A 27,002-nucleotide genomic window follows, 5' to 3' on the forward strand; every position below is an offset into this window, starting at 1 on the left:
CAGGAAGCGCAATCCCACTTACAATTTCTACCATTAATTTTCACAGCGGGTCCGTGGACTTGACTTGGAAAGGTCCAAATGGCTACAAATTGAAATCTGTAGCTTCTCAGGGACCCCTTAGACACTGTGAAAAGGTTCAAGTTCTTGCTTAACACTGAGGGACATTAATTTATTATATGTTGTATATGAAGGACCCAGGAAGGAGTACTCGACGACTGAAGTTGCTGGCATATGATTCAAGGCTTTTTTCACAGAATCATACAGGATGTGCCCACTTCTAATTTGTTTGAATGGTGCCAAATGAATGGTTTGTGGGAAGTCATTGTTTAAGGTAATTATGCATATTTATGAGTTGTAAGTTGCATAAACCTGTTGTATTGTGTATTCTCAGTGCTGCCAAGTGGATTTTGTCAATAAAATGTAATGTAAATGTTACTGTAAGTGTTTAAAATGAATTGTCTATGAACTTAGTGCTGAGTTGTGTACTACTTAATAAATGAACATAATAACGCACACTGTTTCCCCCCACTCCAACCTCAACAGGCTAAATGCCAACGGCTGTTGTGACGTACTTCCGCTGAAATCTCAGCCACCACGAATACTTCCGGTTAGCCTAAGCGTCGACTTGTTTTAGTAGCTGCTTCTAGTATTTTTTACAGTCTATGAGTTGATATGAAGTCATCAAAGTTTAAATACCAGAGAGTGTCTGGTACTACTGCCGAACACTGTTGTGTGCCACAGTGCCAGGCATCCGGAAAGTACAATTCTGTACTTAGTTTTTTACTTTTCCTGCTGATGAGGAGCTGAGGCGTAAGTGGATCGTTAATATTCGCAGGGACAAATTCACCGTTACGCCTCACACCGGGTGTGTAGCCGGCACTTCAGAACGGAAGACATCCGTGAACCAGCATCAGAAACAGGTCGTCGGCTGTTAAAAAAGGGTGTTGTTCCGGTTTTATTTGAGTGGAACAACTTCTCCCTTCCACCTACAAGACCGGGGTTTGGGAGAGAAGGAAAGACCACCGCCGCCAGAGGATGACTGGGAGGATACACCGGACCACGGAACATTCGGCGTCCCCATGCAACACGACTACTGGCGTCGAAACCTGAAGCTGCAGTCGTTGATTTGGTGTTGGAGGAAAATGCGTTTCTCCGGGAGGAAAATCGCCTGTTACGCCAACAGATCGAGGGGCTTACACTGAGGCAGCGGTTCAGCATTCATCGTTTTGCTGCCTCGGACAAGGATATCAGGTTCTTTACAAGGTAACTTACGTCTAGACAGGTAGGCTTAGGCTAACGTGTGTGTGTGTGTGTGTGTGTGTGTGTGTGTGTGTGTGTGTGTGTGTGTGTGTGTGTGTGTGTGTGTGTGTGTGTGTGTGTGAAAGAGAATTATTATTATTTTTTAATTTTTTTTAAGCATCGAGTCAGGAGCACATCCCAGATTAGTTTTTTTTATTTAGTATTTTTTTTACGTCATTACACCGTTTAGAGCATAAGAAATAAATTAAAAAATATATTTTATTCATATTTTATGCTATGTCCTCTGTAGAAAACACCAGGTTGTTTTAAAAATAAAATGACATGAAATTACATGCATAGGTAAAAACAATGTTTTTTTTTTTTTTATTCGCCAATCAATTTCTATGTTTCAGGATTTTTTTTAACCAAACTTTGTTTAAAGATAATTCTCAACTATGTTATGAAAGACATAATGGAATTGATTGATATATGATTTTCCATCCCAAAAAAGTGTAAAAATGGGAATATTGATTGGCAACATTTTCATAATAATATTAAATAATTATTAGGAATGTTGATATGTAACTTATTTCCCTATTTATTGTTCTGTCTCCCAAAATGCCTGATAAACAATGTGCCTTAGTGTTTTCAATTTGCACAAATACATTTAATTAAAGTTATGTGTGTACATTTTGTGTTAATTATGAACCGTTATTAATAGTGTATCTGTATTCCATTTCTTTAGGTTTGCATCATATGATCTACTGATGCGTTTCTGGGGCTTGATTGCGAACTCACTACCATCCATGGTCAGTGTTCGACAAGCACAAAGAGGAGCTCTCACAGAGTCAAATGCTACAACCCATTCCCTGCAGCCCATTGACGAGTTTTTCCTATTTTTGAATTACCTTGCCCTTGGGTCTAAGCAGCGGGACCTTGCTGACCGGTATGGTATTCATCAGTCCACGGTCAGCAGAATCATTACTACATGGAGCAACTTCCTGTTCACAGTACTCGGCTCAGTGAGGATCTGGATACCTGAAGAGGAGATACAGAGAAAACTGCCTGCAGACTTCAAGGACTACCCCGACACCACAGTCATCCTTGACTGCACTGAGCTGAGGTGTCAATGCCCATCTTCCCCTCTCCTCCAAAGTGAGGTATTTTCCTCCTACAAGTCCCACTGCACTCTGAAGGGGCTCATTGGGATCGCGCCACATGGGCCAGTGACATTTGTGTCTGCGCTGTATGCTGGGTCTATCAGCGACAAACAGATTACCCGTGAATCTGGTCTCCTCAGTCTGCTCAAACCTGGGATGGCTGTCATGGTAGACAGAGGTTTCCTCATTAATGACATTGTGCCCTGCAAGGTTTACAGGCCAGCCTTCCTCTCTGGCAGGCCTCAAATGTCTGCATCTGAGGTTAGGGAGACCCAGGCCATAGCACGTGTAAGGGTGCATGTGGTGCGCTTCATTCGCCGGGTCAAAGAGCACAAGTTTTTCGATTCTGTGATTCCCCTACGGGTTTTTGGGAGCATCAACCAACTGTACACGGTAGCTTGTCTCCTTACAAACTATGAAAATGGGCCACTGGTAAAGGCCTGGGCAAAGAAGCCTGAGATCTGAGGATTTCCAACGTGCAACCACACTGTATATTTATACACTTTCATAAAGGCACTGCATATCAGGCTTTCAGCCAGACGACCTTCAACAAGCCATTGCACATAACATACATAAAAACTATGTATTATATGTGCAGTGCACTGATGAGGGACGTCTGAGTAAAAGCTTGATATGCAGTGCCTTTATGAAAGATTTATGAAAGCTTTGTGATATTAAAAATAATTGTTAGTAATCTGCTTTTGTTTGGTCTCTCATTTTTAATTCCTGTCTCTTACCTTTTAAAACTAAATTTAAGCCGTACAAAACACCAAAATGCTCAGATTTATCAAGTCATTTATTACTTACCCTAAGCATTACATCACAATTAAAAACATTACATCACAATCAGAAACATTTCACTGTCAAATATATTTACACTGCAATCAAGTCATTAATTGGCCAAGAAGGCATTGAGGTAGAAATAAAAAAGAAATAGTCAACTTTTTTCTTTAATGGTTTGTATGACTTGCATGTCACGGGGAATTCTCTGAATGAACATGTCATCTTCTGTGTAAATGACAAAGTCACACCAGTCACAGCCAGAAATCAACATTTGTCCCTGGACTTGCCAGTAATAAGGATGGGTTCGCCTCAGTGTATGTGTACCCTCCTTTATCACAACATAAGGGCAGTCCACATAGCTAGTTACATTTGGGCATTTAATTTCTAACAGGCCAAACACTGGCTGCCCCTCAGGATCGTACACAAGCCCATCAGGTGTTGACCCCATCCATGGTGAGTCAGGGTGGATCAGGAACCCACATGGGTAGTGGTTGACTTCCCTCACCTTGCAGTACTTCTCTACTGCTACAGGCTCCAGGGCAAGACCCTGCCGCATGTCAGCAGTCTGATGGCAAGATCCCAGAAGCCTTTTTGCCAGGTTTTCAGCAGAGCTTTCCCCCCTGGTGTGGCAAACTTCTCTAAATTTAGTAGAGGTGATGCGGCACCTCCTTAGTTGGTGCCACTCAGCGCAGGAACTCTGCTCTCGCGTGCTTTTTTCAACTTTGTGTGCCGTCTCAAAAGATGTCACAAGGGATGCCAGATGATGGTGCTGATGTTCAGAAAACACAAATGCACAGGTAGGGGGTCCCAGTCTGTAATCCGAGAGTGGCAGCTGTGGGGGAGAAGGGGCACCTGTGTGTGGACGGGTACTGGGGACTGCCATTACTGGTAGCTGATAGGAAAGCACACTTCCCTCCTGCACCGGACCGAACATGGACTCAATCAGAGGTACATCACTCGAGATAGCCATTGCTGTGATCATGGGAGCTTCGTCTGCACTAAGTCCATGGTACGCCTCCTGAACTTTCAGAGTGGAGATGTCTGGCAGAGGGCAGATAACTCCTTTATACAAGTTGCTTCTGTGGAAAAAAGACAAACAAATGTGTTAGAATTAAGAAGTAAATGTGCAAAGCAATGAGTTTTGTGCGTGTGACAGATCGCAAATGTATATATATCGCAATATGCATATGGCAACGGCTTGCAATAACTGCGGTCATGAACAAAAGACAAAGAGAAAATCACTCACTGCTCTGGGCTGAATAATTTTTGTAGCTTTAATAAGAATCAGTATATATTTAATTCATACAGTGAAAACTAAGCAGTGTTTTATTTTTTAATTTGATTATTTAGTTTCTGTTGTTAAATAAACTTAACGTAGGATAACCTAAACCCCGTGGTTTACACTGATGTTAAAATAACACTTCTTATGCTACTGTAAAACACTGTTCACTTTCAGAAGTTGTAGGGATGTTTTCTCGTCACAAAAATAACGTGAAACAAGTATGTAGGTTATATAATTAATTTTGAATATATTTTTAAGAAGTTACGTTTATTTTACACACTTTAAGCATTATCGTATCACATATCGAATATCGATGTATAAATATATAGTTTATATAAAATAATGTTCATAAATCAATTTCCTAAACTTAAACCACTAACCTTTTTTTGGTTTCACTTTTTAAACTTTTTTTTTCTACTTTTAAATGAGACCACACTTAAGTCTCAAGCTTTATTTAATTTTTTTGACAGACATTTTTGTCCACCATGGACCTATGTGTAACTTTTTTTAATTGATGCACAAGGGTTGAGCAAGTAAGTACTTCTGAGGGTGCGTAAATGTATGTGTGCAAATGGATTTGTTGTGTGTGTTTAGTATAGATAACAACATACCTGATTCCTTCTGCAAGTCTCCTTTCTTTTGGTCTGGCTGATATAATGACCATGTCATTAACTGGACCAGGTTTAATACCCTGCAACGAAATAAAAACATGTTTGAGAAACATCCAAGAGATATCCATACATAAAATGAAAGAGTCATTAAAAGGCTTGCTACCATGGTCCTTGGTTTGTGCCACTTTTGTTCAGTTTCTGTGCAGCTGAACACTGGGGAACTGATATAAGCCTCAGCTGGGAGTAGTCGCCGTCTGGTACAGTAGAGCTGCCACATGACTGCACAAGGCTGTACCTGCCACACAGGTACACTGGCATCTCAGTAACACCACCGGCTTTGAATCCCTTAGCACAATCTGTTACAACAACAAATATTTGTTAGAAAACTGTACCGGCTACAACTGCAATTAAAGAGACACACTAAATTTGTGAACGGCTGTTAGCAAAAATCTGTTAGTGAACTTTAAAATGTGCAAAGTGATACAGGGATTGTTACAATTTATTTAGCCTATAGTTGACTATGTCAGATGTAATATATCATGATTAATCTCACTATACTCATTTTAAAATAGTAGTGCAGAATAAGTAATGAAGAAATTATAAAAACTCTTAACAAAATCTTGCTTCTGTGGGAGCCATTAATTTTACATTCTTTCTGGCACACCCTGTATTCATATTTCACATGATATCTCAAGTACCATATGATTCATATAGTGCAATGATGATGTTTATCTGGATCTAATTCACAGCAATGATATGGCTCACAGAAACTTCATTTTGACAAAAAAAGAACCTGTTTCTTCTGAACCTGAACTGAACCTGAACTGAACCTGAACTGAACCTGCAGGATGACTTTCCCTTACACTCAGACAGTGAGGCTTCTGGCTTTTCCTCATAGATCTGAAGCACTCAGACCTAACCGTGACCTCTCCTGACTCCTTGTTTGAAACTGTGATTAACATAGAGGTTAGGGTATTGCATTTCAGAAAAACAAAATATTCATGATGTTAACCTATCACTCTGCTAACATTATTAACGTTGCTTCCTCACTGTGCTATCTTTGGCTAGTAAAGAGCCAATGAGCTAGCATGTATCGTTTTTGGTAAACTCAAAACAGAGGCTTGTTAACTTACCTTCGTAGTTGTTTATATAGCTGGACACATACAATTTAAAACCTTTGTCCTTTTTTGATGTTGGTGTCTTCGATGTGGTCTGGATGATCCGATGTACATCGTTTGCCGTTATACTCGGCAGGTCCTGCAGCGATCGCGTAAAAAACGACATAGCTACAGCGTACGCTACCGTGGACCGGAAGTACTGAAGCTGGCTGAAAAATGCGGAAGTACCAGAACGGAAGTGCGCGGCATTAAGCCTATTACATGTATAGATTTGAATTTGGAGCCACTCACCCCTACTCCATGTTCAAGTCTATTGCATTGGGTCTCCAACTATAAGTCTATCGCAATGGTAATGATTAATAATTGAGCATTGAGTCTCACACTTAAGCTAATTATGCATGTTTATGAGTTGTTAGTTGCATCAACTTTTATTGTATTGTGTATTCTGAGTGCTGCCAAAGGGATTTTGTAAATAAAATTGAATGTAAATGTTACTGTAAGTGTTTAAAATGAATAGCCCACGAACCTGCTGTTGAGTCTTCTTAGAACAAATTGCTTATGGACACTTTAATTTTTTAAGCTAATTATGCATGTTTATGAGTTGTAAGTAGCATAAACATGTTGTATTGTGTATTCCGAACAGGAGAACAGGTTTCAGCTTCCTAAGTCTATCCAGAGCTGAGATCTGGACATACCACCTACAATTTATCCCATTCACAGAAATAGTGGTTCGTAGACAGTGGAATTCGATGGTTTTGAAGGGTTTATGTTGTTCAGGGGGAGTCAGAGAGTCACCTAAATGTGATTTTGAGTCATGGAAATGATGTCCACCAATTAATTATTTTTGGAACATTACATTGACTGGAAGTGGGACTGCCCACGTGCAATTTATTTGCATTGGCTGAAATCGTCACTTGGTGGACATATAATCACATTTAGGTGACTGTAAGACTCCCCCTGAACATAGTAAACCCTTCAAAACATACAAATTCCACTGTCCACATGTTGGTGGACACAGAGGAAATACAACAATACAATAAATTGGAAATGGACAGTTAGTCTGTTGGTGGACATACAGCTATACAATCAATTGGAAATGGACAGTTAGTCTGTTGGTGGACACATACTGTACAGCTTTAAATTAAATACCTAAATTGCTCTTTGGTCAATTTTGGGAAAAACAATTGGTTAGGGGGCAGATAGTGTGTCTGTGGACAGCTCCGCCCTCTTTGGGTGGTATGGGGGTCTTTTTGGTAAACTTTGGGAAAAACAGTTGGTTGGGGGCAGATAGTGGGTCTGTGAACAGCCCTGCCCCCTCCGGGTGGTCTGGGGGTCTCATTGGTCAATTTGGGAAAAATAGTTGGTTAGGGGGCAGATAGTGGGTCTGTGGACCACCAGGGTGGCACAGTGGTCTTTGGGGGGCATTGCATCCCACTCCCCCATTAAAAGAACAGTGCGACAAATTGAACGAGGGACAGCACTTCCCCAAGAGGTGTCCGACTGCGAAGGCACCCAATGAATGGCGAAGGCACCCATTCATTTAAGCCAGAGGTAGGACGTGAGGCTGCCACCACTTGGTTCAAGGCTGAACTGCGGGGGATATGCTCATTCTGGGGGGTTTCTTTAAACGGCCGTGGCAGGCCGTTCCCTTTTGTGTGAGGGAACTCGTTCCCTTTCCGCCGTCAGCCAAATCAGACAAAAAGCTGCTCAGAACATCTAAAGCTCTGTGTGTGGTCCAAATAGATACGCAAAGCACGTACTGGACACAGCAATGAAAAGGCTGGGTCTGCCTCCTCCCAGTGGGTCGTAGGAACCTTGGGCACGTAGTCTGGTTGCCGTCTCAGGATGACTCAATGCCGGACCGAACTCCAGGCAAATGTTGTTGACAGAGACCGCTTGCACGCTTGATGGAAGCTAGCACTATCAGGAGGGCCGTCTTCAAGGGCCTTGAGCTCAACTGAGTCAAGCGGCTTGAAGGGGGGTCTCTGAAGGCCCGTAACAGGCTTGGCTGGGGAGCCTCTAAGGAACCTGATAATCAATTTGTGCTTACCCAAGGACACCCACTGCATCGCGAAGGGCCACAATAGCGGCTACATACACCTTCAAGGTGGAGGGGGACAGCCTACCCTCCAGCCTCTCTTGCAGGAATGAAAGCACTGACTGAACTGCACACCTCTGCGGGTCTTCAGATTAGGAATAACACCAATTCGTGAACAAGCGTCACTTAAGGGCGTAAATTTGCCTGGTGGAGGGAGCTCTGGCTTGGTTGATCGTATCTAAGACTGCAAGTAATAGGTCACTCAGATCTTCCGCGTCCCATCCAGGGGCCAGACGTGGAGGTTCCAGAGGTCTGGTCGCAGATGGCAGAGGGTACCCCGTCCCTGAGAAAGAAGGTCCTTTCTCAGGGGAATTTGCCAGGGAGGTGCTGTCGCGAGGAGCGTGAGATCCGAGAACCAAGTCCAAGTGGGCCAGTAAGGAGCCACTAAGGTGACTTGTTCCTCGTCTTCCCTGATCTTGTACAGCACCAGTGCAAGAAGGCTCACTGGGGGAAATGCTTACTTGCGCAGCTCCCGGGGCCAGCTGCATGCTAACGCGTCTGTCCATAGAGGGGCTTCTGTTAGGGAGTACCAGAGTGGGTAATGAGTGTTGCCCCGAACAGGGATGGGCAGTATTTCAGATACATGTATTTAAAATACGTATTTGAAATACAAAATACTATTTTGTATTTTGTATTTTAAAGCCTTTGGAAAAAAATCAAATGTAATTTGTATTTAAATACATTTAAGATGAGTATTTTTGTATTTTCAAAATACTCAAAATACTTTGAGCCAGTCAACCTCTTTATCAGGGTACTGTTTTCATGCATCAACTAGTTCAGACCAGACACACCCATCCCCCCAACCCCAACATTCATGCACGTGAGCTGAGCTGCAGCTGTACAACCCAGGCCAGCATTGGATTAGCGACTTTTTGAGGTGAGGATGGTCAATTCTGCTTGTTGATTAAAGTAGCTTGTCAAATGTGTTTAAAGCATTAACGTTACTGCATGTTAGGAATGGGGGATATCATATGACATACATATCGTAGATTCATAGCGATGATGTAAATTGTGAATCGATTGAACTTTTTCTAAATCGTTTACATAGATAGGCCTATCGGGTTAAGAATATATATATATATATAGTGGAAAAAGCAGCAAGGGCGAATGAGTAATTGGGTGTGATGTGAATGTGATTTGTGTTATTATAACTGCCGCAAAAGGAAATTCAAATCCACACTTGCACGTTAGAAGGCAGTTTTTTGTGCGCGCGATCCGAGACTGAGTGGAACGCTGTCAAATAGGCCTACACTTTTGACTTTAAAGGCCCTTTCACACATGACGCAGCAAGTGCTGATATCAGCGCACAGTTGCTGCTTTCTCTTGTAGCTTTGTGCAGTTTAAGTCTTGTTTATACTTTCGGAATTCGAATGGCTATACGCCGCGAACCTGCTTGCTACGCACGCTCCTCAGTAAACCGACAAGGCTTTTATGCTTGACGTGCTCACCGTTGTGTAATTCTGTGAAACGACAGGGAGCGACTCGGAGTAATTGTTCTCCAAACCACCAAAAAGCAGCAATGAGAGGAAGTAGTACGTTTGCCGAATAATTTGTCAAACACTCGTCTCATGAGAAGTTTGTGAATAAATGGATTTCTTCACATATAAACTGATTAGGTTGTGGGTCATTTTGAAAACACGTGAAAAAGTACACACACTTTATCGAAAAAGTACACTTCTTAAACCCTCACCAAATAATCAAGTTATTGAAATTGTGTATTAGAACAAAACATATTAATATGTATAACACTAAATTGAACAATACTGTCTTATATGTGTTTTTTAATTCATTATTTTCTTTTAATTAACGATTGTATTAAACACTGACCATTACTTTATTAATTATTTCTGCTATGCAGGCTCATTTTGTGAATGTATTTGTAATTGCCAGCAGGGCAATTGGCACTTAAGAAGAGAGAGAGAGAGAGAGAGAGAGAGAGAGAGAGAGAGGTTATGTTGACAGAATGACAGAGAGACCAGAAATGAGGTAAGGAATTAAAAGTCAGTAGGCCTGTGACTATTTATAATTAGCTTATTAATTATACAATATATAATTTATATATTACACTATATTATATTAGACTTTATAATTAACTTAACTAATTTTATATAACAAGATTAGTGTTTTGTTCTTGTCCCATAACTTTTCTATGAACTGTTCTATTTAAAAATCTGTATGTTTCACCTATAATGTCATGCATAAATATTAACAAACAATGGCCCATCCATTTTACAGTGTTGACCTGGCAGAACAGGATGATGATGATTCACCAGAAATTCCATCAACTAGTTCAACTGGGTTGGTTAGGTCGGCAATATTGGATGGCAGATACTTTAAGATTGTGAAACAAACAGAACTGGGCCACATTCAAGCTGAATGTAAATTGTGCACACAAAAGAAAAACATCATATGTGGTTCTTTAGCTGCAACGACAAACTTCAAAGTTCATTTAAAGAGGATACACCCTGAAGCACTTCAGGACTATGAACAACACAAGAGGGATGTCACAGGCTCAGCAGCAAAGAAAAAGACTCCAGCCAACACCAAATACAAGCAGAGCAAGTTGTTTGCAGGGTCCTCAGTGGTGTCACAAAAAGATTAGATGAGCTGATTGTTTCCTATGTTGTTCAAGGTATGCATTCACTCTCAACAGTTGAGCAGAAGGAATTTATCGAATTGATTCAAGGACTTAGCCCACACTCATCTGTGATGTCAAGGAGAACACTGTGCAGAAGAACTGATTGTGACTTTGAATCAAAAGTTAGTAGTGTTAAAGACTTGTTGAAAACTACCAAACATCTTTGCACCACGGCTGACATCTGGTCGACTAGTGTGTCTAGTTTCATAGGAGTCACAGCACACTGGGTTCATAATGACACATTGGAACGCCAGTCTGTCACATTGGCTTGCAGACATTTTCCAAGTCCACAAACATACAACCGAATTGCTGAACTGTTGGATGAAATCCACTCTGAATTTGGGCTGTCACACGAGCGCATTGTGGCCACAGTGACTGATAACGGGTCTAATTTTGTAAAAGCCTTTAAAGAGTTTAGCGTCACTGTAGAAGAGCAAGATGAGCAAGATGGCAATGAGGATCTGTCTTTTATACACATTGATTCATCAGTTTCAGAGGAAAATGAGAGTGGAATTGTTTTGCCAACCCGCTTGAGGTGTGCATGCCACACCTTGAATTTAGTGGCTACCACAGATGCGAAGAAAGCCATGAGAGACAGTCCCAGTCTCTCTCGTCTCAACAATGCCACAATGGGTAAATGTTCTGCCTTGTGGAATGCATCAGGAAGACCAAAGAGTGCAGAGAAGCTCTCGGAGGTGTTGAAGTGCCGGTTGTTCACACCATGTCCAACACGATGGAACTCTCTCTACGACAGTCTCAACCAGCTAAACACTCAAAGAGAAAAACTTGGAGATATCATGGTGACATTGAACCTACCTTCCTTCAGGGATGCTGAACTGGATTACCTGGAGGAGTACTCCAAAATCTTGAAGCCCATTGCAGTCAGCCATTGATCGACTACAGGGCCAGTCATCCTGCTATTATGCTGAGCTTCTTCCCACCCTGTTTGCTGTGGAATCTAAACTTGAAGCTTTACATTCCTCCAATTTCAGATACTGTTCTCACCTTTTGCAAGCCATAATGGATGGTTTTAGAAGCAGATTCAGTAGCTTTCTGCAACTTAAACCAGAAGTCAATGAGGCAATCCTTGCAAGTGTAACCCATCCATACTTCAAAATGCGCTGGCTACCCCAACAATTGTCAGAAAGAAAAAAAGAATTAATGAACTAGTGCTCCAGTCAGCAGCAGACCTTGGGCTTGTCACTGAAAGCGAGTCAAGTTCAACACCTGCTGATGGTGAAGTGGAAGACTTTTTTGTCTTTACCGAAGATGTTGAGGTCTCTGGCAAGTCTACACACAGCAAAACTGAACTGGAGACATTGCACTTCCTAGAAGATCAGAGGAAGGATTTGGACATCTTGAACCAGTATCCACTTATTAGACAGCTGTTTGTGAGGTTCAACACAATCATTCCCTCTTCAGCTCCTGTAGAGCTTGTTTTCCTTTTTGGGTTTAATCAATAGGCCACACAGACGGCCTTAAACCCAAACTTTTTGAAAAGCTGGTGGTGCTAAAGGGTTTCGAATAGATGGATGTCTGAAACATGTCTGAAACACACAGGTACACCACCTGGAGGAGTACACCATCAGTTATTTAAAATATAATTGACTTTGTGTTATTGAGTTCTTGTTACTGAGTGCGAGGTAATGATGGTGATAAAACATAATAAAAGATGTTTGAAATTAGTTTTTTTTTGTAGTTTTGTATTTCCTACAGGGCGGGGAAGGGAAGAGGTATATAAAATGAAAACGAAAGTTTCTAAGTAGTTGCACACATCTAAATAATTGTTGGCATTCAGAATAGGCCCAGATAGATTTCAGCCTAATAGGGATGCCTGCACTGAATCCCCAATTTCACATGTATTTTGTGTATTTTCAAAATACAAAATACTGTATTTGTATTTAAATAAATTTTTCCACACAGTATTTTGTATTTGTATTTAAATACATTTCCATGTATTTATGCCCATCCCTGGCCCCGAACAAGTGGGAGAAACCTCAGCAGGGCAAGGAATACAGCCAGCATACAGCCATAGTCAGTTGATGTGCCAACGCAGCCAGGGCCCTGTCCATGACCCAATGGCTGCGTACACGTTGCACACGGCGCCCCCAACCCAGTTGAGAGGTGTCTGTGGTGACCACAACATATCTGGACACCTGCTGTAGGGGGACTCCGGCCCGCAAAAAAAGAGGTCTGTCCAAGGGTCCAGGAGCATCTGGAATTGTTTTAGAGGAACCTTGGTGCCAGGCTCGAAGAGAGCGAGGCACCTGAGCACTGACTGCACGTACTCATTCGTGAAGCTCTCATTGATCGCTGTCTTGAGACTGAGTATTGAGACTGAGTCTAACTCCATGCCGAGAAAAGAGATGCTCGAGCTTGCTCTTTTCCCAGTTGACCTGAAGCCCTAGATGGCTGAGGTGCTTGAGCACCTGGTCCCTTTTAGCTCACTTTTAGAGTGAGCCAGTAACTCTCGAGAGTGAGCCAGAATGAGTCATCGAGGTAATTGAGTATGTGGATGCCCACTTCCCGTAGCAGGGAGAGGGCTGCCTCTGCAACCTTGGTGAAGATGCGAGGGGACAGAGACAGGCCGAAGGGGAGGACCTTGTACTGATATGCCTGGCCATCGAACGCAAACTGTAGTAAGGGTCAGTGATTACTTTGAACGGGAGTTTGTGCAAAGCCCAGTTGAGAATTTGCAAGTCCAAGATTGTCCGCAAACCCACCGCCTATATTGGGTACGATGAAGTAAGGGCTATAGAAACTCTTATTCATCTCGGCTGGAAGGACAGGCTCTATCGCATCCTTGAGTAGCAGAGTTGTGATTTCTGCCCGTAAAGCACTGGCTTTTTCGCCACATACGGAGGTGGAGTAAATACCGCTGAAACGAGGTGGGAGCCAGGCGAATTGAATCGCGTAGACGATTCGGATGGTTCTGGCCAACCAACGCGATGGGTTGGACAGCGAAAGCCACGTGTCCAGAGTCCGCACGAGGGGCACTAACGGGACAATGAGTACATGAACCATCCACAAATGCTGCCTCAGTGTGATTGCTGCCCAGGCACACAAGGCAGCACCTATGTCTGTCGGTTTTGGAGAGATATCAACCGCATCCAGGAACTACACAGAGGCAGAAAGGCATCTTTAAAAAGATGCGTCCTGAAAAGGACGTTCAACGACTGCTTGTGTATTGCTCTTTTATGAGTGAAAATAAACTCTTTTAGAGAAATCAAACTCTTTTAGGAGGGGAAAACACTCTTTCAGACAGAAAGCAGTGTCGAAGCGCCCAGGGGCGTGGACTGCACAGCTTACAGAGAGAGAAGGCCACTGGAAATGCACCGTAGGATCCAACAGCAGTGCTTCTTGCCAACAGAGGTGAGTGGAACAGTGGTGAGACTTCAGCTTGCTGCTGCATAACCGCTCGGCTCCGAAGAAAAAATCTGACTGACAGACACATGCCCGCTTCCCTTTATACCCGTATGTCGGGAGCGGGACATGCAAATTCTGTCTGCCAATTTCTCAAGGGCCTTTTCTCAAGTTCATAGGTACTCGAGTCTCCCAAGGAAGACCCTCGTGTCAGTTCATTCGACATAACCCCCTTTTGTTCCATTTCAAGAATGGCTTTGATGATTTTTTATTTGATGGGAATAGGGACCCGTCTTGGCAACTGTTACACAGGATGGACTGTAGGGTCAACCTCAAGGTCTAGCTCCCCTAGGAGGCATTCTAATCCATAAAATACATCATCATTCATGGAGATGACTACTTCCATTGTGCTGGGTGCATCTGCAGCGGATGCCCATTGTGTGTTTATATTATGTATTACATGGTTGGTGTTAACCCGGAGTAAATTGAGCTTCTGGCAGGTTTCAGCTGAAAGTGGTGGTGTATGTGATTCCTCCTTTACCTGAAATCTGAGGATGTATGTGCATCCTTCATGGTCTGCTTTGAGGTCACATTCTCTCTTAGGCTTAATTAGCATGCCATCATACAGCTTGAGTGTGGCTTTGCTGGGCATTAAAGTTGGATTGCCATTTTGCAATAGGCACTGGAGGTCGTGGAATCCAGTTTCAGCCTATGTCTAGCTGGCACTTCAGAGTATAATGGGGATCATCATTGAATGACTTGTTATTGTGTGGAGCCAGCTTCAGTTTGATGAACCATTTACTTTGGTTGGCTTGCATGCGATTTACATGTGAGATGTACCACATTGCATCTGCTTGTTCTTTGGACTGGCTATCCTCCTCCAACACATTCAGTTGTAGTTTGTGTTGTCTTTGTTTACAAACACGTGCAAAATGATTCTGTTTGCCACAGGCCTTACAGGATACTCCATATGCTGGGCATTTGTCTTTTGCATGCACTGATCCACAGTTATAGCATGAGTTATAGCACAGTTGCCTCTTTTTTTTATCCTCAGATATGTTTGTCTGTTTGTACCCTGAGTGCCTGCCACGTTCAGAATAGTTTTCACGGGAAGTAAAGTTGATGGTGTCTTCCAGCTCCGTTCCACTTATTTTCAGTATCTGCAATTGTGCCTGTTCACTCGCATGACACATGTCTAGCCATGGTTAGTGTGAGCTTTGGTTTCCATAACACCCATGCTTGCATGATTGAATCCTTTGTGCCTATGACCAGCAGGTTGCGTATCAGCTTTTCTCTTAATGTACCAAATTCACATGTGTCTGCTAATTTCCTTAGCTTGGCAATGAACTCTTCTGCTGTCTCACACTGAGTTTGTTTACAGTCATTAAACACATACCTTTCATAGATCATGTTCTTGCATGATTCAAAATGTGATTGCAATGCATTAAGTAATTTAGTTGGATCCTCCCTGTCTGCCATTAGCATTTGTAGGTGGCATTGGAGTTGATGGCATTCCTTTCCCATCACTGTCAGCAGTGTGGCAACATGAACCTTTTTGTCTTTTTTATTCAGGCCTGTGGCAATCTCAGAGTTGTCCCATTGTGCCTGGAAATCCATTTTCTGTATGTATCACCTTTCATGTCCATGGGTTCAGGGACTGGGATACTATAGGCCATAGCTGCTAATCTGACAAGGAACTACATTTGTTTTAAAGTTGTCTTTCAGAAGACTTGTTAATTACTTACTTGGTTGGCTTGAGCAGTCCTGTTGGTTCTGACTTCTGACACCATGTTTTATGTTCATCATACACAGAGACTTGCCTGCAATGTGTTTTTAATCAGCCTCTTCAGCATTATGACCTTCATGCAGCTGTTCTTTTGAACAACCCTATGGGTTGCATAGCTCCCACCTTACCATAGTTCAATGGCGCCATTTATTGGCCCACCTATATTGTAACATTTGCTACATATATTTATAATTAAGTAAATTGTTTACAAAAATAACAACATGTGACTTCATAGTGCTGATCAGTGGTGGTTGTACCCTCAATCCCCTTAATTGGTTGATTCAGTCAAAATAAATTCTAATTCTTGAATTTACTAAAATCACTTACATAAGATGTTACCATGTGAAGAACATTTTTAAGTTACTTGACACACATTTTTACATTGTCTTGTTTCATTCGTGGTTCAAGTTATAAAAATGATTGTCTACCGTGCTGCAATGAATCTCAATGTCAACATCCACATAAGCAAAGTGAGCATTTTGGGTCATCAGATGCATGTTTTAATAGTAAAAACAATGAATACAAAAAATGTCACACTGAAATTTCCTTTAATCTGCTCAGAACTGAAAAAAGCACAGTTCAGGTCAGAAGGCAAATAATACAAAATACAAATAAATCATTGCTTGCAGTATTGAAATGGTTTGGAAGATAACAAAAAGCAACAGGTGACGATCAGTATTAGTCTCTAGTATTAACAAACACATTAGCTGAACATCTAATCTCTTCAACAGCAATCTCATAAATAACAAGATAAAAATACAGTGAATGAAATCAGTAGAACAGACATATTCTTGAAATAATTGTGTGTTAAAGCACATGCATCAGATCAAGAGTTAACTGGTGAATAGAGCTATTATTGTATAGAGCATTATTATTTCTATTACAGTACAACACTAACTGAGATAAATGGACAAAATATAGACTAACAAAAACTACTGATGTGTGTATGGCTGTGAACATTCAGCTGTAAAGAACTTAATGAAATGAAATAATATTCCAGCTGAGTTTTGGATTTTTCAAATTTAACTCTAAAACTTGATCTAAAATATTTCTAAAATGAATGAACTGCAAAAGGAATCTAGAGATCAAACTTGAACTGTTCTGTTCGTTCATTTGTCGATTCAATGAAATGGTGCTGTTGAGCAGAAACCGTGTTGATCATTTGACAGAGCTGTAGATCACATCCACTGAACTGTGGAATAAATGAATGTTCATTTCAGAGTGATTCATTCATGTTCTAATTAAAGGTAATCATCCATTATTTCATGGTGTAGCATAATAAATAGCTCAATAAATATGTTTTATATGTGCCTCAATCAGTGTTATGAACATGTTTCTCACCTGCTGGGATCAGAGGAATGAGACACTTCAAAGTTGGTGTCCTTGTCTTCAGTCTTTTTCTTCTCTTTGTTTCTGAAGTATTGAACACTGGCATATTGAACATTGTCAACATCTCCTGCAGCTGTTTGTGCATTTCTGGAACTGTTGGGTTTCTTATGTGCAATGCAGGCATAAAGAGCATCATTCTGATTGGTCGATATTTGTGGAGAAATCGGAAGGTCATTGGTTGGATCTGCTCCTGCTGAGCTGCGATTCTCCTGCAGTTTTGGAAAATAAAACATTGCAATACCTAACAACAGATCAAAACCTGAAGAACACAAAGGGCCCTATTAAACGCAGAGTCATGCGATGAATCATAAGTGCAAAGTCAGCGGGCATGACCATAAAGTCTAAGTCTAGGCACAAGTGGGTTTGGTAAAATTACACTTGTAAAGCACTATTGGGCTGCGTCAAGTGCAATTCAATTTTGTTATGATGAGCAGGCGGAGGCAGATGAGGGCAGACGAGGAGTTTGGATCTACATGCGGTTCTATTGAACAAGAGTGAGAACAAGACAAACAGGAACAAAAGAAACATCCGTGATGGGAAAACTGAAACTAAAACACGAAAACATCTAGGGAACACGAACTGGTTGAACACGGCTGGAATGAACACGGGAAGACAGGCAACAGAGCATCTGAACATGGGAAACATCAAGACAGTCAGAACAACGAACGACAAGGGAATGGAGGAACAGCGGGGTTTAAATACACAGAGACATGATGATACAAACAACAATCAGGTGCGAACAATGACAGAATGATGAGGACCGGGAAACATGGTGACAGTGACACGGAAAACACGGGGCAGACAACCAGGGATCGTAACATAACCCCCCCTCAAAGGATCGGATTCCAGACGATCCAAAACAAAACATAAACAAAAAACGGAGCCGTGGGAAGCGGAGCCGTAGGAGGCTCTGGAGGCGGAGGCCTGGAAGGCTCTGGAGGTGGAGCCAGGGAAGGCAGAGCCGTGGAAGGCGGAGCCAAAGGAGGCTCTAGAGGCAGAGCCGTAGGAGGCTCTGGAGGCGGAGCCGAGGGAGGTGGCGCCGTAGGAGGCTTTAGAGGCAGAGACCTGGAAGGCTCTGGAGGCGGAGCCAAGGGAGGTGGTGCCGTGGGAGGCTCAGGAGGCGGAGCCGTGGAAGGCTCAGGAGGCGGAGCCCTGGTAGGCTCGAGAGGCGGAGCACTGGAAGGTTTGGGTGGCTCGAGAGGCGGAGCCCTGGTAGGCTCGAGAGGCGAAGCCCTGGTAGGCTCAAGAGGCGGAGCCCTGGGAGGCTCGAAAAGCAGAGCCCTGGAAGGCTCGGGTGGCTCGAGAGGCAGAGCCCTGGGAGGCTCGAGAGGCGGAGCCCTGGGAGGCTCGAGAAGTGGAGCCCTGGAAGGCTCGAGAGACGGAGCCCTGGGAGGCTCGAGAGATGGAGCCCTGGGAGGTGCTGGCTCTGGGACAGTCGAGGCTACAGGCGCTGGCTCTGGGACGGTCGAGGCTACAGGCGCTGGCTCTGGGACGGTCGAGGCTACAGGCGCTTGCTCTGGGACGGTCGAGGCTACAGGCGCTGGCTCTGGGACGGTCGAGGCTACAGTCGCTGGCTCTGGGACGGTCGAGGCTACAGGCATTGGCTGGTTGGCCGTGGTAGGCAGAGGCTGGAGAGCAGAGGCCTTTCCTTTTCTCCTCCTCCTCCGGGCGGACGAGACTGGCAGCGCTGGATCGCTGACCGTGGCTGGTGTGGGCTCAGGCTCGCTGACCGTGGCTGGCGTGGGCTCAGGCTCGCTGACCGTGGCCGGCGTAGGCTCTGGCTCGCAGGCCGTGGCAGGCGTTGGCTCTGGCTCGCAGACTATGGCAGGCGTTGGCTCTGGCTCGCAGACCGTGGCAGGCGTTGGCTCTGGCTCGCAGACCGTGGCAGGCGTGAACTGGGGAGCGGAAGCCTTTCTTCTTCTCCTCCTCCGGGCGGACGAAGCTGGCAGCGCCGGCTCTTTGACCAAGGCAGGCGTGGGGGTTGGCTTGCTGACAGGCGGGGCAGGCGTGAAGGGACGAGCCATGGACGAATGGAGGGTTACCACTGTGGGAGGAGAGGCAGGGTTCTCCTCGACGACGCCCACAGTGAACGGCGGTGGCAACCGCTCCTTGAGCGCACTGTTCAGGTTGGCCCAGAAAAAACCCACCAAGCAGGAGTCCTGAAAGTCCGTGGCACTCGCTATCACGAGAAAATCGAGGATGTGGTCTTCCACCGGACGATCCTCTTGCATGAGGTTAAGCAGACTGCAGTTGGCTTGTAGAACCGCTAGATCCATTGTTGGTCGTTCGTTCTGTTATGATGAGCAGGCGGAGGCAGATGAGGGCAGACGAGGAGTTTGGATCTACATGCGGTTTTATTGAACAAGAGTGAGAACAAGACAAACAGGAACAGCGGGGTTTACATACACAGACACATGATGATACAAACGACAATCAGGTGCGAACAATGACAGAATGATGAGGACCGGGAAATATGGTGACGGTGACACGGAAAACACGGGGCAGACAACCAGGGATCGTAACAGATTTGGAGGTCCTTCTATTATATAGTCCATTCCCTCAAGCTCCTGCGGTATAGAAAAGACTGCACATTCATACGAAGATGCTAGTGTAAATGGACTGTATGTAATGAATTAGAAGAATACAAATATGGACGTGTGTTCTTTTGTTCATTAACTGCGTACTTGTTGAATGTCAGGCATATTTCTAGTGACACGCTGCATTTATATGCATTAAAAAATGTGTTTTCTCTATCAAATCTCTATTTCTATATGTCTCTTAAAGTGAAGAGGGCCACTCTGTTCAATCGTTATTTCTAACAAATTCAATCAAACTTTATTTAATTCACTGTTTTTACAATATTGCTGTCAATACAATGTTTATATATATCTCTCTCTATCTATTTCTTTCTATTCATCCTTTTTCCTCCCTCTCTCTGTCTATCTGTCTGTCTGTCTATCTGTCTGTCTGTCTGTCTGTCTATCTGTCTGTCTGTCTATCAATCATTTAGTGCAACCTAGCAACCAGAACCCATTGACTGCCATTCAAAATTGCTTAGATGATATCACCTGATCAGAATGTCCTACAGACATGGGAGTTGGCTTGTTTGAATTAGGTGAGCAGTCAGTCTTTAAGTATCATCATGGAAAATACTAATCCATGCCCTAGCAACCATTTAGAGCACCCTAGCAACCAAATCCCATTGACTTCCATTCAAAATCACTAAGATGGATATCTCAGGATCAGAAAGTCAAAGAGACTTTCGGGTTGACTTATTTCACTCAGGATGGCAAGGAGCCTCATTAAGTATCACCTTGGTAACTGCCTAGCAACCAGATGGGGTTTCCCTAGCAACCGAGTAACAAATTACATATTTCTGCACATGAAATTCGTAGAGACATCTGGGTTGATTTAGTTCAATCAGGATAGCAAGGAGACTTGATAAGTTTCACTATGGTAACTGCCTAGCAACCAGATAGGGTTACCCTAGCAACCGAGTAACAAATCACATATCTCTGCACCAAAAAATGGTAGGGACTTCTGGGTTGATTTATTTAAATCAGGATGGCAAGGAGACTAGATACGTATCACTATGGTAACTGTCTAGCAACCACATGGGGTTACCCTAGCAACTGAGTAACAAATCACATATCTCTACACCAGAAAATCGTAGAGACTTCTGGGTTGATTTATTTCAATCAGGATGGTAAAGGAGACTTGATACGTATCACTATGGTAACTATCTAGCAACCAGATGAGGTTACCCTAGCAACCGAGTAAAAAAATCACATATCTCTGCACCAGAAATTTGTAGAGACTTCCTGTTTGACTTAATTCACTCAGGATGGAAAGGATGCTTGTGATGTATCACCCTGGTAACTGCTTAGCAACCAGATGAGGTTACCCTAACATCTGAGTAGCAAATCACATATCTCTGCACCAGAAAATCGTAGAGACATCTGGGTTGATTTGTTTCAATCAGGATGGTAAAGGAGACTTGATACGTATCACTATGGTAACTGTCTAGCAACCAGATGAGGTTAACCTAGCAACGAATTAACAAATCACATATCTCTGCGCCAGAAAATCGTAGAGACTTCTTGGTTGACTTAATTCACTCAGGATGGAAAGGAGGCTTGTGAAGTATCACCCTGGTAACTGCTTAGCAACCAGATGAGGTTACCCTAGCAACCAAGTAACAAATCATATATCTCTGCACCAGAAAATCGTAGAGACTTCTGGGTTGATTTATGTCAATCAGGATGGAAAGGAGACTTGATAAGTGTCACTATGGTAACTGCCTAGCAACTGGATGGGGTTACCTTAGCAACTGAGTAATAAATCACATATCTCTGCACCAGAAAATCGTAGAGACTTCTGGGTTGATTTATTTCAATCAGGATGGCAAAGAGATTTGATAAGTATCACTATGGTAACTGCCTAGCAACCAGATGGGGTTACCCTAGCAACCGAGTAACAAATCACATATCTCTGCAACAGAAAATCGTACAGACTTCTGGGTTGATTTCTTTCAATCAGGATGGCAAGGAGACTTGATACGTATCACTATGGTAACTGCCTAGAAACGATATGGGGTTACCCTAGCAACCAAGTAACAAATCACATATCTCTGCACCAGAAAATTGTAGAGACTTCTGGGTTGATTTATTTCAATCAGGATGGAAAAGGAGACTTGATACATATCACTATAGTAACTGTCTAGCAACCAGATGAGGTTAACCTAGCAACTAATTAACAAATCACATATCTCTGCGCCAGAAAATCGCAGAGACTTCTGGGTTGATTTTTTAAAATCAGGATGGCAAGAAGACTTGATAAATATCACTATGGTAACTGCCTAGAAACCAGATGTGATTACCCTAGCAACCGATTTACAAATCACATATCTCTGCACCAGAAATTCGTAGAGACTTCTTGGTTGATTTATTTCAATCAGGATGGCAAGGAGACTTGATAAGTATCACTATGGTAACTGCTTAGCAACCAGATGAGGTTACCCTAGCAACCAAGTAACAAATCACATATCTCTACACCAGAAATTCGTAGAGACTTCTTGGTTGATTTATTTCAATCAGGATGGCAAGGAGACTTGATAAGTATCACTATGGTAACTGCTTAGCAACCAGATGAGGTTACCCTAGCAACCAAGTAACAAATCACATATCTCTACACCAGAAAATCGTAGAGACTTCTGGGTTGATTTCTTTCAATCAGGATGGCAAGGAGACTTGACACATATCACTATGGTAACTGCCTAGAAACGAGATGGGGTTACCCTAGCAACCGAGTAACAAATCACATATCTCTGCACCAGAAAATTGTAGAGACTTCTGGGTTGATTTATTTCAATCAGGATTGCAAGAAGACTTGATAACTATCACTATGGTAACTGCCTAGCAACCAGATGAGGTTACCCTAGCAACCGAGTAACAAATCACATATTTCTACACCAGAAATTCATAGAGACTTCTGGGTTGATTTATTTCAATCAGGATGGCAAGGAGACTTGATAAGTATCACTATGGTAACTGCCTAGCAACCGGATGGGGTTACCATAGCAACCGAGTAACAAATCACATATCTCTGAACCAGAAAATCTAAATCTATCTATCTATCTATCTATCTATCTATCTATCTATCTATCTATCTATCTATCTATCTATCTATCGATCTATCTATCTATCTATCTATCTATCATACTCTATCTATCTATGGGTCATAATATATCTATCAATCTATGTATCATAATCTATCTATCTATCTATCTATCTATGGGTCATACTTTATCTATCTATCTATCTATCTATCTATCTATCTATCTATCTATATATCCATCTATCTATCTATCTATCTATCTATATATATATATATATATATATATATATATATATATCTATCTATGGGTCATACTATATCTATCAATCTATGTATCATAATCTATCTATCTATCTATCTATCTATGGGTCATACTTTATCTATCTATCTATGGATCTTAATCTATCTATCTATATATATATTGGTCATACTCTATCTATCTATCTATCTATCTGACTGAATTGTCTTATAATCTTTAAAGTTTTAAACTACTAAAACTTATAACTACTTCAAACTTAAAACAATGAGCCTTTTGAGTATCACCTTGGTAATTGCCTAGCAAACAAATTATCTGTCGATCTATCTACCTATCTAATCTATTTGATAGACTGAATGGTCTGGTAATATTTACATTTTGAACTTTGAAAACTACTAATACTTATATCTACATCAAACCTTCAAGCTTTTACAACTAATTCAAACTTTCATGCTAGGCTTTCTCAAGCCAACCTAAAGTTTGTACTCAAACTTTTTAATCTAGATTTGGATGTACTTTCCATTAAATTATAGATAAATAGTATTATTAATCAAACTGATCTACTGACACAAATAATGGCAATCATTAGTAAACGTTTGCCATTTACAGTAAGTTTAACCGCCTTCATGCTTCTAAAACATCTTAGTGCAATGACTTATTACTCAGAAAATAACAACGCTTTGCGCTGGCACAAATTTAGGATAGAGTAGCGCTCTTGTGAAAATTGGATATTCCCCCCGTTGTTGCACTTCACCTAGCGTGCTCATGGAAATAGAGCCCTTTAATTGTCATATAAGATTGTTTTACACATGATCTTTGTGTAAAATATTTTTCAGATAACAGAAGAGTGATTTCATATTTATTTAGTTAAATGAAATATCCCTAAAGAAACACAACATTATTCTCCTGTGATGGTTTTGAGCTGACTCACCTGATTTTGCCTCATGACTTCAGCTCCACCATCTCTCCTCTTCTTCCTGAGACACAAAATAAAGTTCTCAAAATAGTAACTCAATATATTCCAAACTTATTTTTGATAATGTTATAATAGTGAGGATTATTACACACACTCCATTTGAGCAGACTTTTATGTGATTTACACACATTGAATCATTGTTTATGGTGTAACAGTTGCTCAACATTCACTCACCTTACAAACAAAATCATGATGATGATGATGATGATGAATAATCCTCCACATCCTGCCACAATCCCAGAAACTATATAGGGAGCATCAGTCTGAACCCCTAAAACAAGATATTTATGAAGATCACTTCACACAAATGGCAAGTAAACTGAGAGAAACTAGTTCAACTAAACACCTGCAACAGAGACTGATAGAGCAGCTGATCTCTGAGATCCATGTTCATTCTGAGCCTCACAGTAAAACCGTTCACTGTGACTGGAATTAAAGTTGGAGATGCTGTAACTCTGTCCCGATCCAACAGATGAGCTTTCATTCACCTTAAACCAGGTGTAGATGTGAGCAGGTGGGTTTGAATCACTGCTGCAGGTCAGAGTCACTGAATCACCCAAAACTATTTCACCAGATCCACTGATGGACACTGAGACTTTCTCTGGAGGATCTAGAAGGGAATTAGATTTATTTTATTCATGACTTTCTATTGTAATAAACAACAGTCACTGATACTAATGTGTTATTAGACATCAACAGATGATTTTATTTGTAGTGCTGTGATCAGAAAAGTGAAGATCTCTATCTGATCTATTACACAGTAAAACTCTTTTATAAATTGAACATTTAGTGACTTTTGAAGGTGCAAACTCAAGATAAATAAAAGTGTCTCTAAATTCAGATTCTTGATGCATTCATCAATATGGATCAGTGTGTGCTCACATGTGACATCAAGATAAACTTCAGGAGAGGATCAGATGATCTTTTCCTCTCACAGCACATCTATAATCTCCTGTATCATCACGTGTGACTGACTGCAGCTGGAGCTGATTCACTGTAACTGTTCCTTTAGTGACTGTCTGTGTGTTTCTGGACCAGATGAATGTTGTTTCTTCAGTCAGACTGCAGGTGCTTTTACATGTCAGAGTGACTAAATCTCCCTCTTTCACTCTCTGCTGTGTCTCCACCTGGAGGTCTGACAGCAACACAACAACAACTCTCTGTTTGACCATCATGTTCATGAAATCAATTTTAAAGCACAGCCACCACAAAATCAGACTTTAGCACCTCGTTTTTTTGAGGTGCACTTTGAGAAACAGATTTAACAGATTTAAAATCATGTTTAAAATCAAAGTTAATCTTAAACGAATAAAGCAAATTACAAATTAATATTATTCAACATGTCGTAGTTTTTTTGAGAATATTCAGATGTAACCCCCTTTGGAATCGATAACATTTTCATTAGTAACTGTAATTTAATTGCACATTTTTCTCAGTAACTGTAACAGATTACAGTTACATTTATTTTGTAATGAAATTACATTACACCGTTACATGTAACTAATTACTCCCCCAACACTGTTCATGTAGGTGTGTTTGTAGATTATTTCTACCTGTGACGTCGAGCTGAACTCCAGGAAACCCTGTCCATTTTCCATCTTCTTTGTGTGTTTTAAATCTGAAGTAGTAGATGTGTTTATCAGCTTGTGCTACATTACTCAAAGTGATGCTGTAAGTGTCTTTATTTTCACTCAAACACTGAACTCTTCCTCTGTATTCTGGGTCTGAACACAGGTCAGGTGGTTCTCCAACAGATGGAAATGCAGTTTTGGTCCAGAAGACTGTTTTGACCTCATGATCAGAAGGATGTTTTATAGTACAGGACATTTTCACTGATGCGCCTCTTAATACACAAACATATGAAGGGCTGTAATTCACTCCCCAATTCTGCTGAACATCAACACCTGAAACACAGAAATGAGGAAAATAATCAAAGAGGTTTCCGGCAGTTTATTTATTTTCATCTGCAAGTTATTAAACATATCAAATATTTTCAAAAAGTGTATAAATTTGACCACACTAGGGGTGCACAATATATCAGCAGCTACATCTACATCCATGAACCGTGTTATGCTGTTTTGGGTCATTTTCCATTTCCTGTTTATGCTTCATGAAGTCGTCCATAAGAGAAAATGTTTCAGACACATGAATGTACAGTGTGTTACTTATGGGTAATCATTACAGTGTTTTCACTTATTACTTTATGAATCATAACCCGAATAGTGAAAATAGCATATCGTTATTTACAGCAAATAGTCCCAATTAAACTGAGCCCAAACACAATGTAACACGGTGCAAAGATCTTGAAATAATCCTCACAGAGCGAAGTGAGATATCTGAAACATCTCGGGTTACTTAGGTGTAAACCTTGTTCCCTGGGGGACTCAGTGAGAAGTAGGGGAGACATTGCGCTGTTTGTTAAGGCGAAGAGGGCCACTTCTGGAGCCTTAGCATTTAAAATGAAAGCCCTGTGTCCAAAGATGAAGGTTACACAATTCGGGCCGGGGTTGAAATATTGTCCCCTGTGCCTGAGACAGAAGATCCCTCCTGTCCGGAATCGACCAAGAAGAGCTGTCCAGGAGAGATATTATCCTGTATTATCCTTACTCTGTTCGGCCAGCGCGGCGCTATCAGTAAGAGGCAAGACCCTTGCTGGCAAACTCTGGCCAAGACTCCCGGGAGCAGAG

The 27,002-nt window shown here is 41.9% G+C and overlaps 3 protein-coding genes across 3 annotated transcripts; 1 reads left to right on the forward strand and 2 right to left on the reverse strand.

Annotated features, from left to right (window-relative positions):
• Positions 1 to 1,220: 1,220 nt before the first annotated feature.
• LOC127652112 (uncharacterized) lies at positions 1,221 to 3,013 on the forward strand. Its single transcript, XM_052138164.1, has 2 exons — positions 1,221 to 1,263; positions 1,985 to 3,013. The coding sequence occupies exon 2, from the start codon at positions 2,007 to 2,009 to the stop codon at positions 2,862 to 2,864; it is 858 nt and encodes a 285-aa protein (XP_051994124.1). The 5' UTR covers positions 1,221 to 1,263; positions 1,985 to 2,006; the 3' UTR covers positions 2,865 to 3,013.
• A 323-nt stretch (positions 3,014 to 3,336) lies between these two features.
• LOC127652043 (uncharacterized) lies at positions 3,337 to 5,141 on the reverse strand. The gene is made up of 2 exons (XM_052138100.1): positions 5,076 to 5,141; positions 3,337 to 4,261 (listed from the first exon to the last, which is right to left on the reverse strand). Exons 1-2 carry the CDS (start codon positions 5,126 to 5,128, stop codon positions 3,337 to 3,339), a joined length of 978 nt encoding a protein of 325 aa, XP_051994060.1. The 5' UTR covers positions 5,129 to 5,141.
• Positions 5,142 to 16,564: 11,423 nt separating this feature from the next.
• LOC127652044 (B-cell receptor CD22-like) lies at positions 16,565 to 26,142 on the reverse strand. The gene is made up of 7 exons (XM_052138101.1): positions 25,869 to 26,142; positions 25,256 to 25,450; positions 24,662 to 24,925; positions 24,490 to 24,586; positions 24,271 to 24,316; positions 17,420 to 17,676; positions 16,565 to 17,270 (listed from the first exon to the last, which is right to left on the reverse strand). The coding sequence occupies exons 1-7, from the start codon at positions 26,140 to 26,142 to the stop codon at positions 17,237 to 17,239; spliced, it is 1,167 nt and encodes a 388-aa protein (XP_051994061.1). The 3' UTR covers positions 16,565 to 17,236.
• Between the last annotated feature and the right edge of the window lie 860 nt (positions 26,143 to 27,002).

The sequence above is a fragment of the Xyrauchen texanus genome, chromosome 11, assembly GCF_025860055.1.
Source record: "Xyrauchen texanus isolate HMW12.3.18 chromosome 11, RBS_HiC_50CHRs, whole genome shotgun sequence".
NCBI classification, from domain to species: Eukaryota; Metazoa; Chordata; class Actinopteri; order Cypriniformes; family Catostomidae; genus Xyrauchen; species Xyrauchen texanus.

What these genes read in the sequence shown, in the direction of transcription:
- LOC127652112 (XM_052138164.1), top strand. Translation starts at nt 2,007, where the DNA reads ATGCGTTTCTGGGGCTTGATTGCGAACTCACTACCATCCATGGTCAGT.
- LOC127652043 (XM_052138100.1), bottom strand. Translation starts at nt 5,128, where the DNA reads ATGGTCATTATATCAGCCAGACCAAAAGAAAGGAGACTTGCAGAAGGA. An exon ending in AGACTTGCAGAAGGAATCAG is followed by an intron (nt 4,262 to 5,075) that starts GTATGTTGTTAT and finishes TTTTTTCCACAG; the next exon opens with AAGCAACTTGTATAAAGGAG.
- LOC127652044 (XM_052138101.1), bottom strand. Translation starts at nt 26,142, where the DNA reads ATGTCCTGTACTATAAAACATCCTTCTGATCATGAGGTCAAAACAGTC. An exon ending in TCTATCAGTCTCTGTTGCAG is followed by an intron (nt 24,587 to 24,661) that starts GTGTTTAGTTGA and finishes ATCTTGTTTTAG; the next exon opens with GGGTTCAGACTGATGCTCCC. An exon ending in AAGTCATGAGGCAAAATCAG is followed by an intron (nt 17,677 to 24,270) that starts GTGAGTCAGCTC and finishes CCAAAACTGCAG; the next exon opens with GAGAATCGCAGCTCAGCAGG.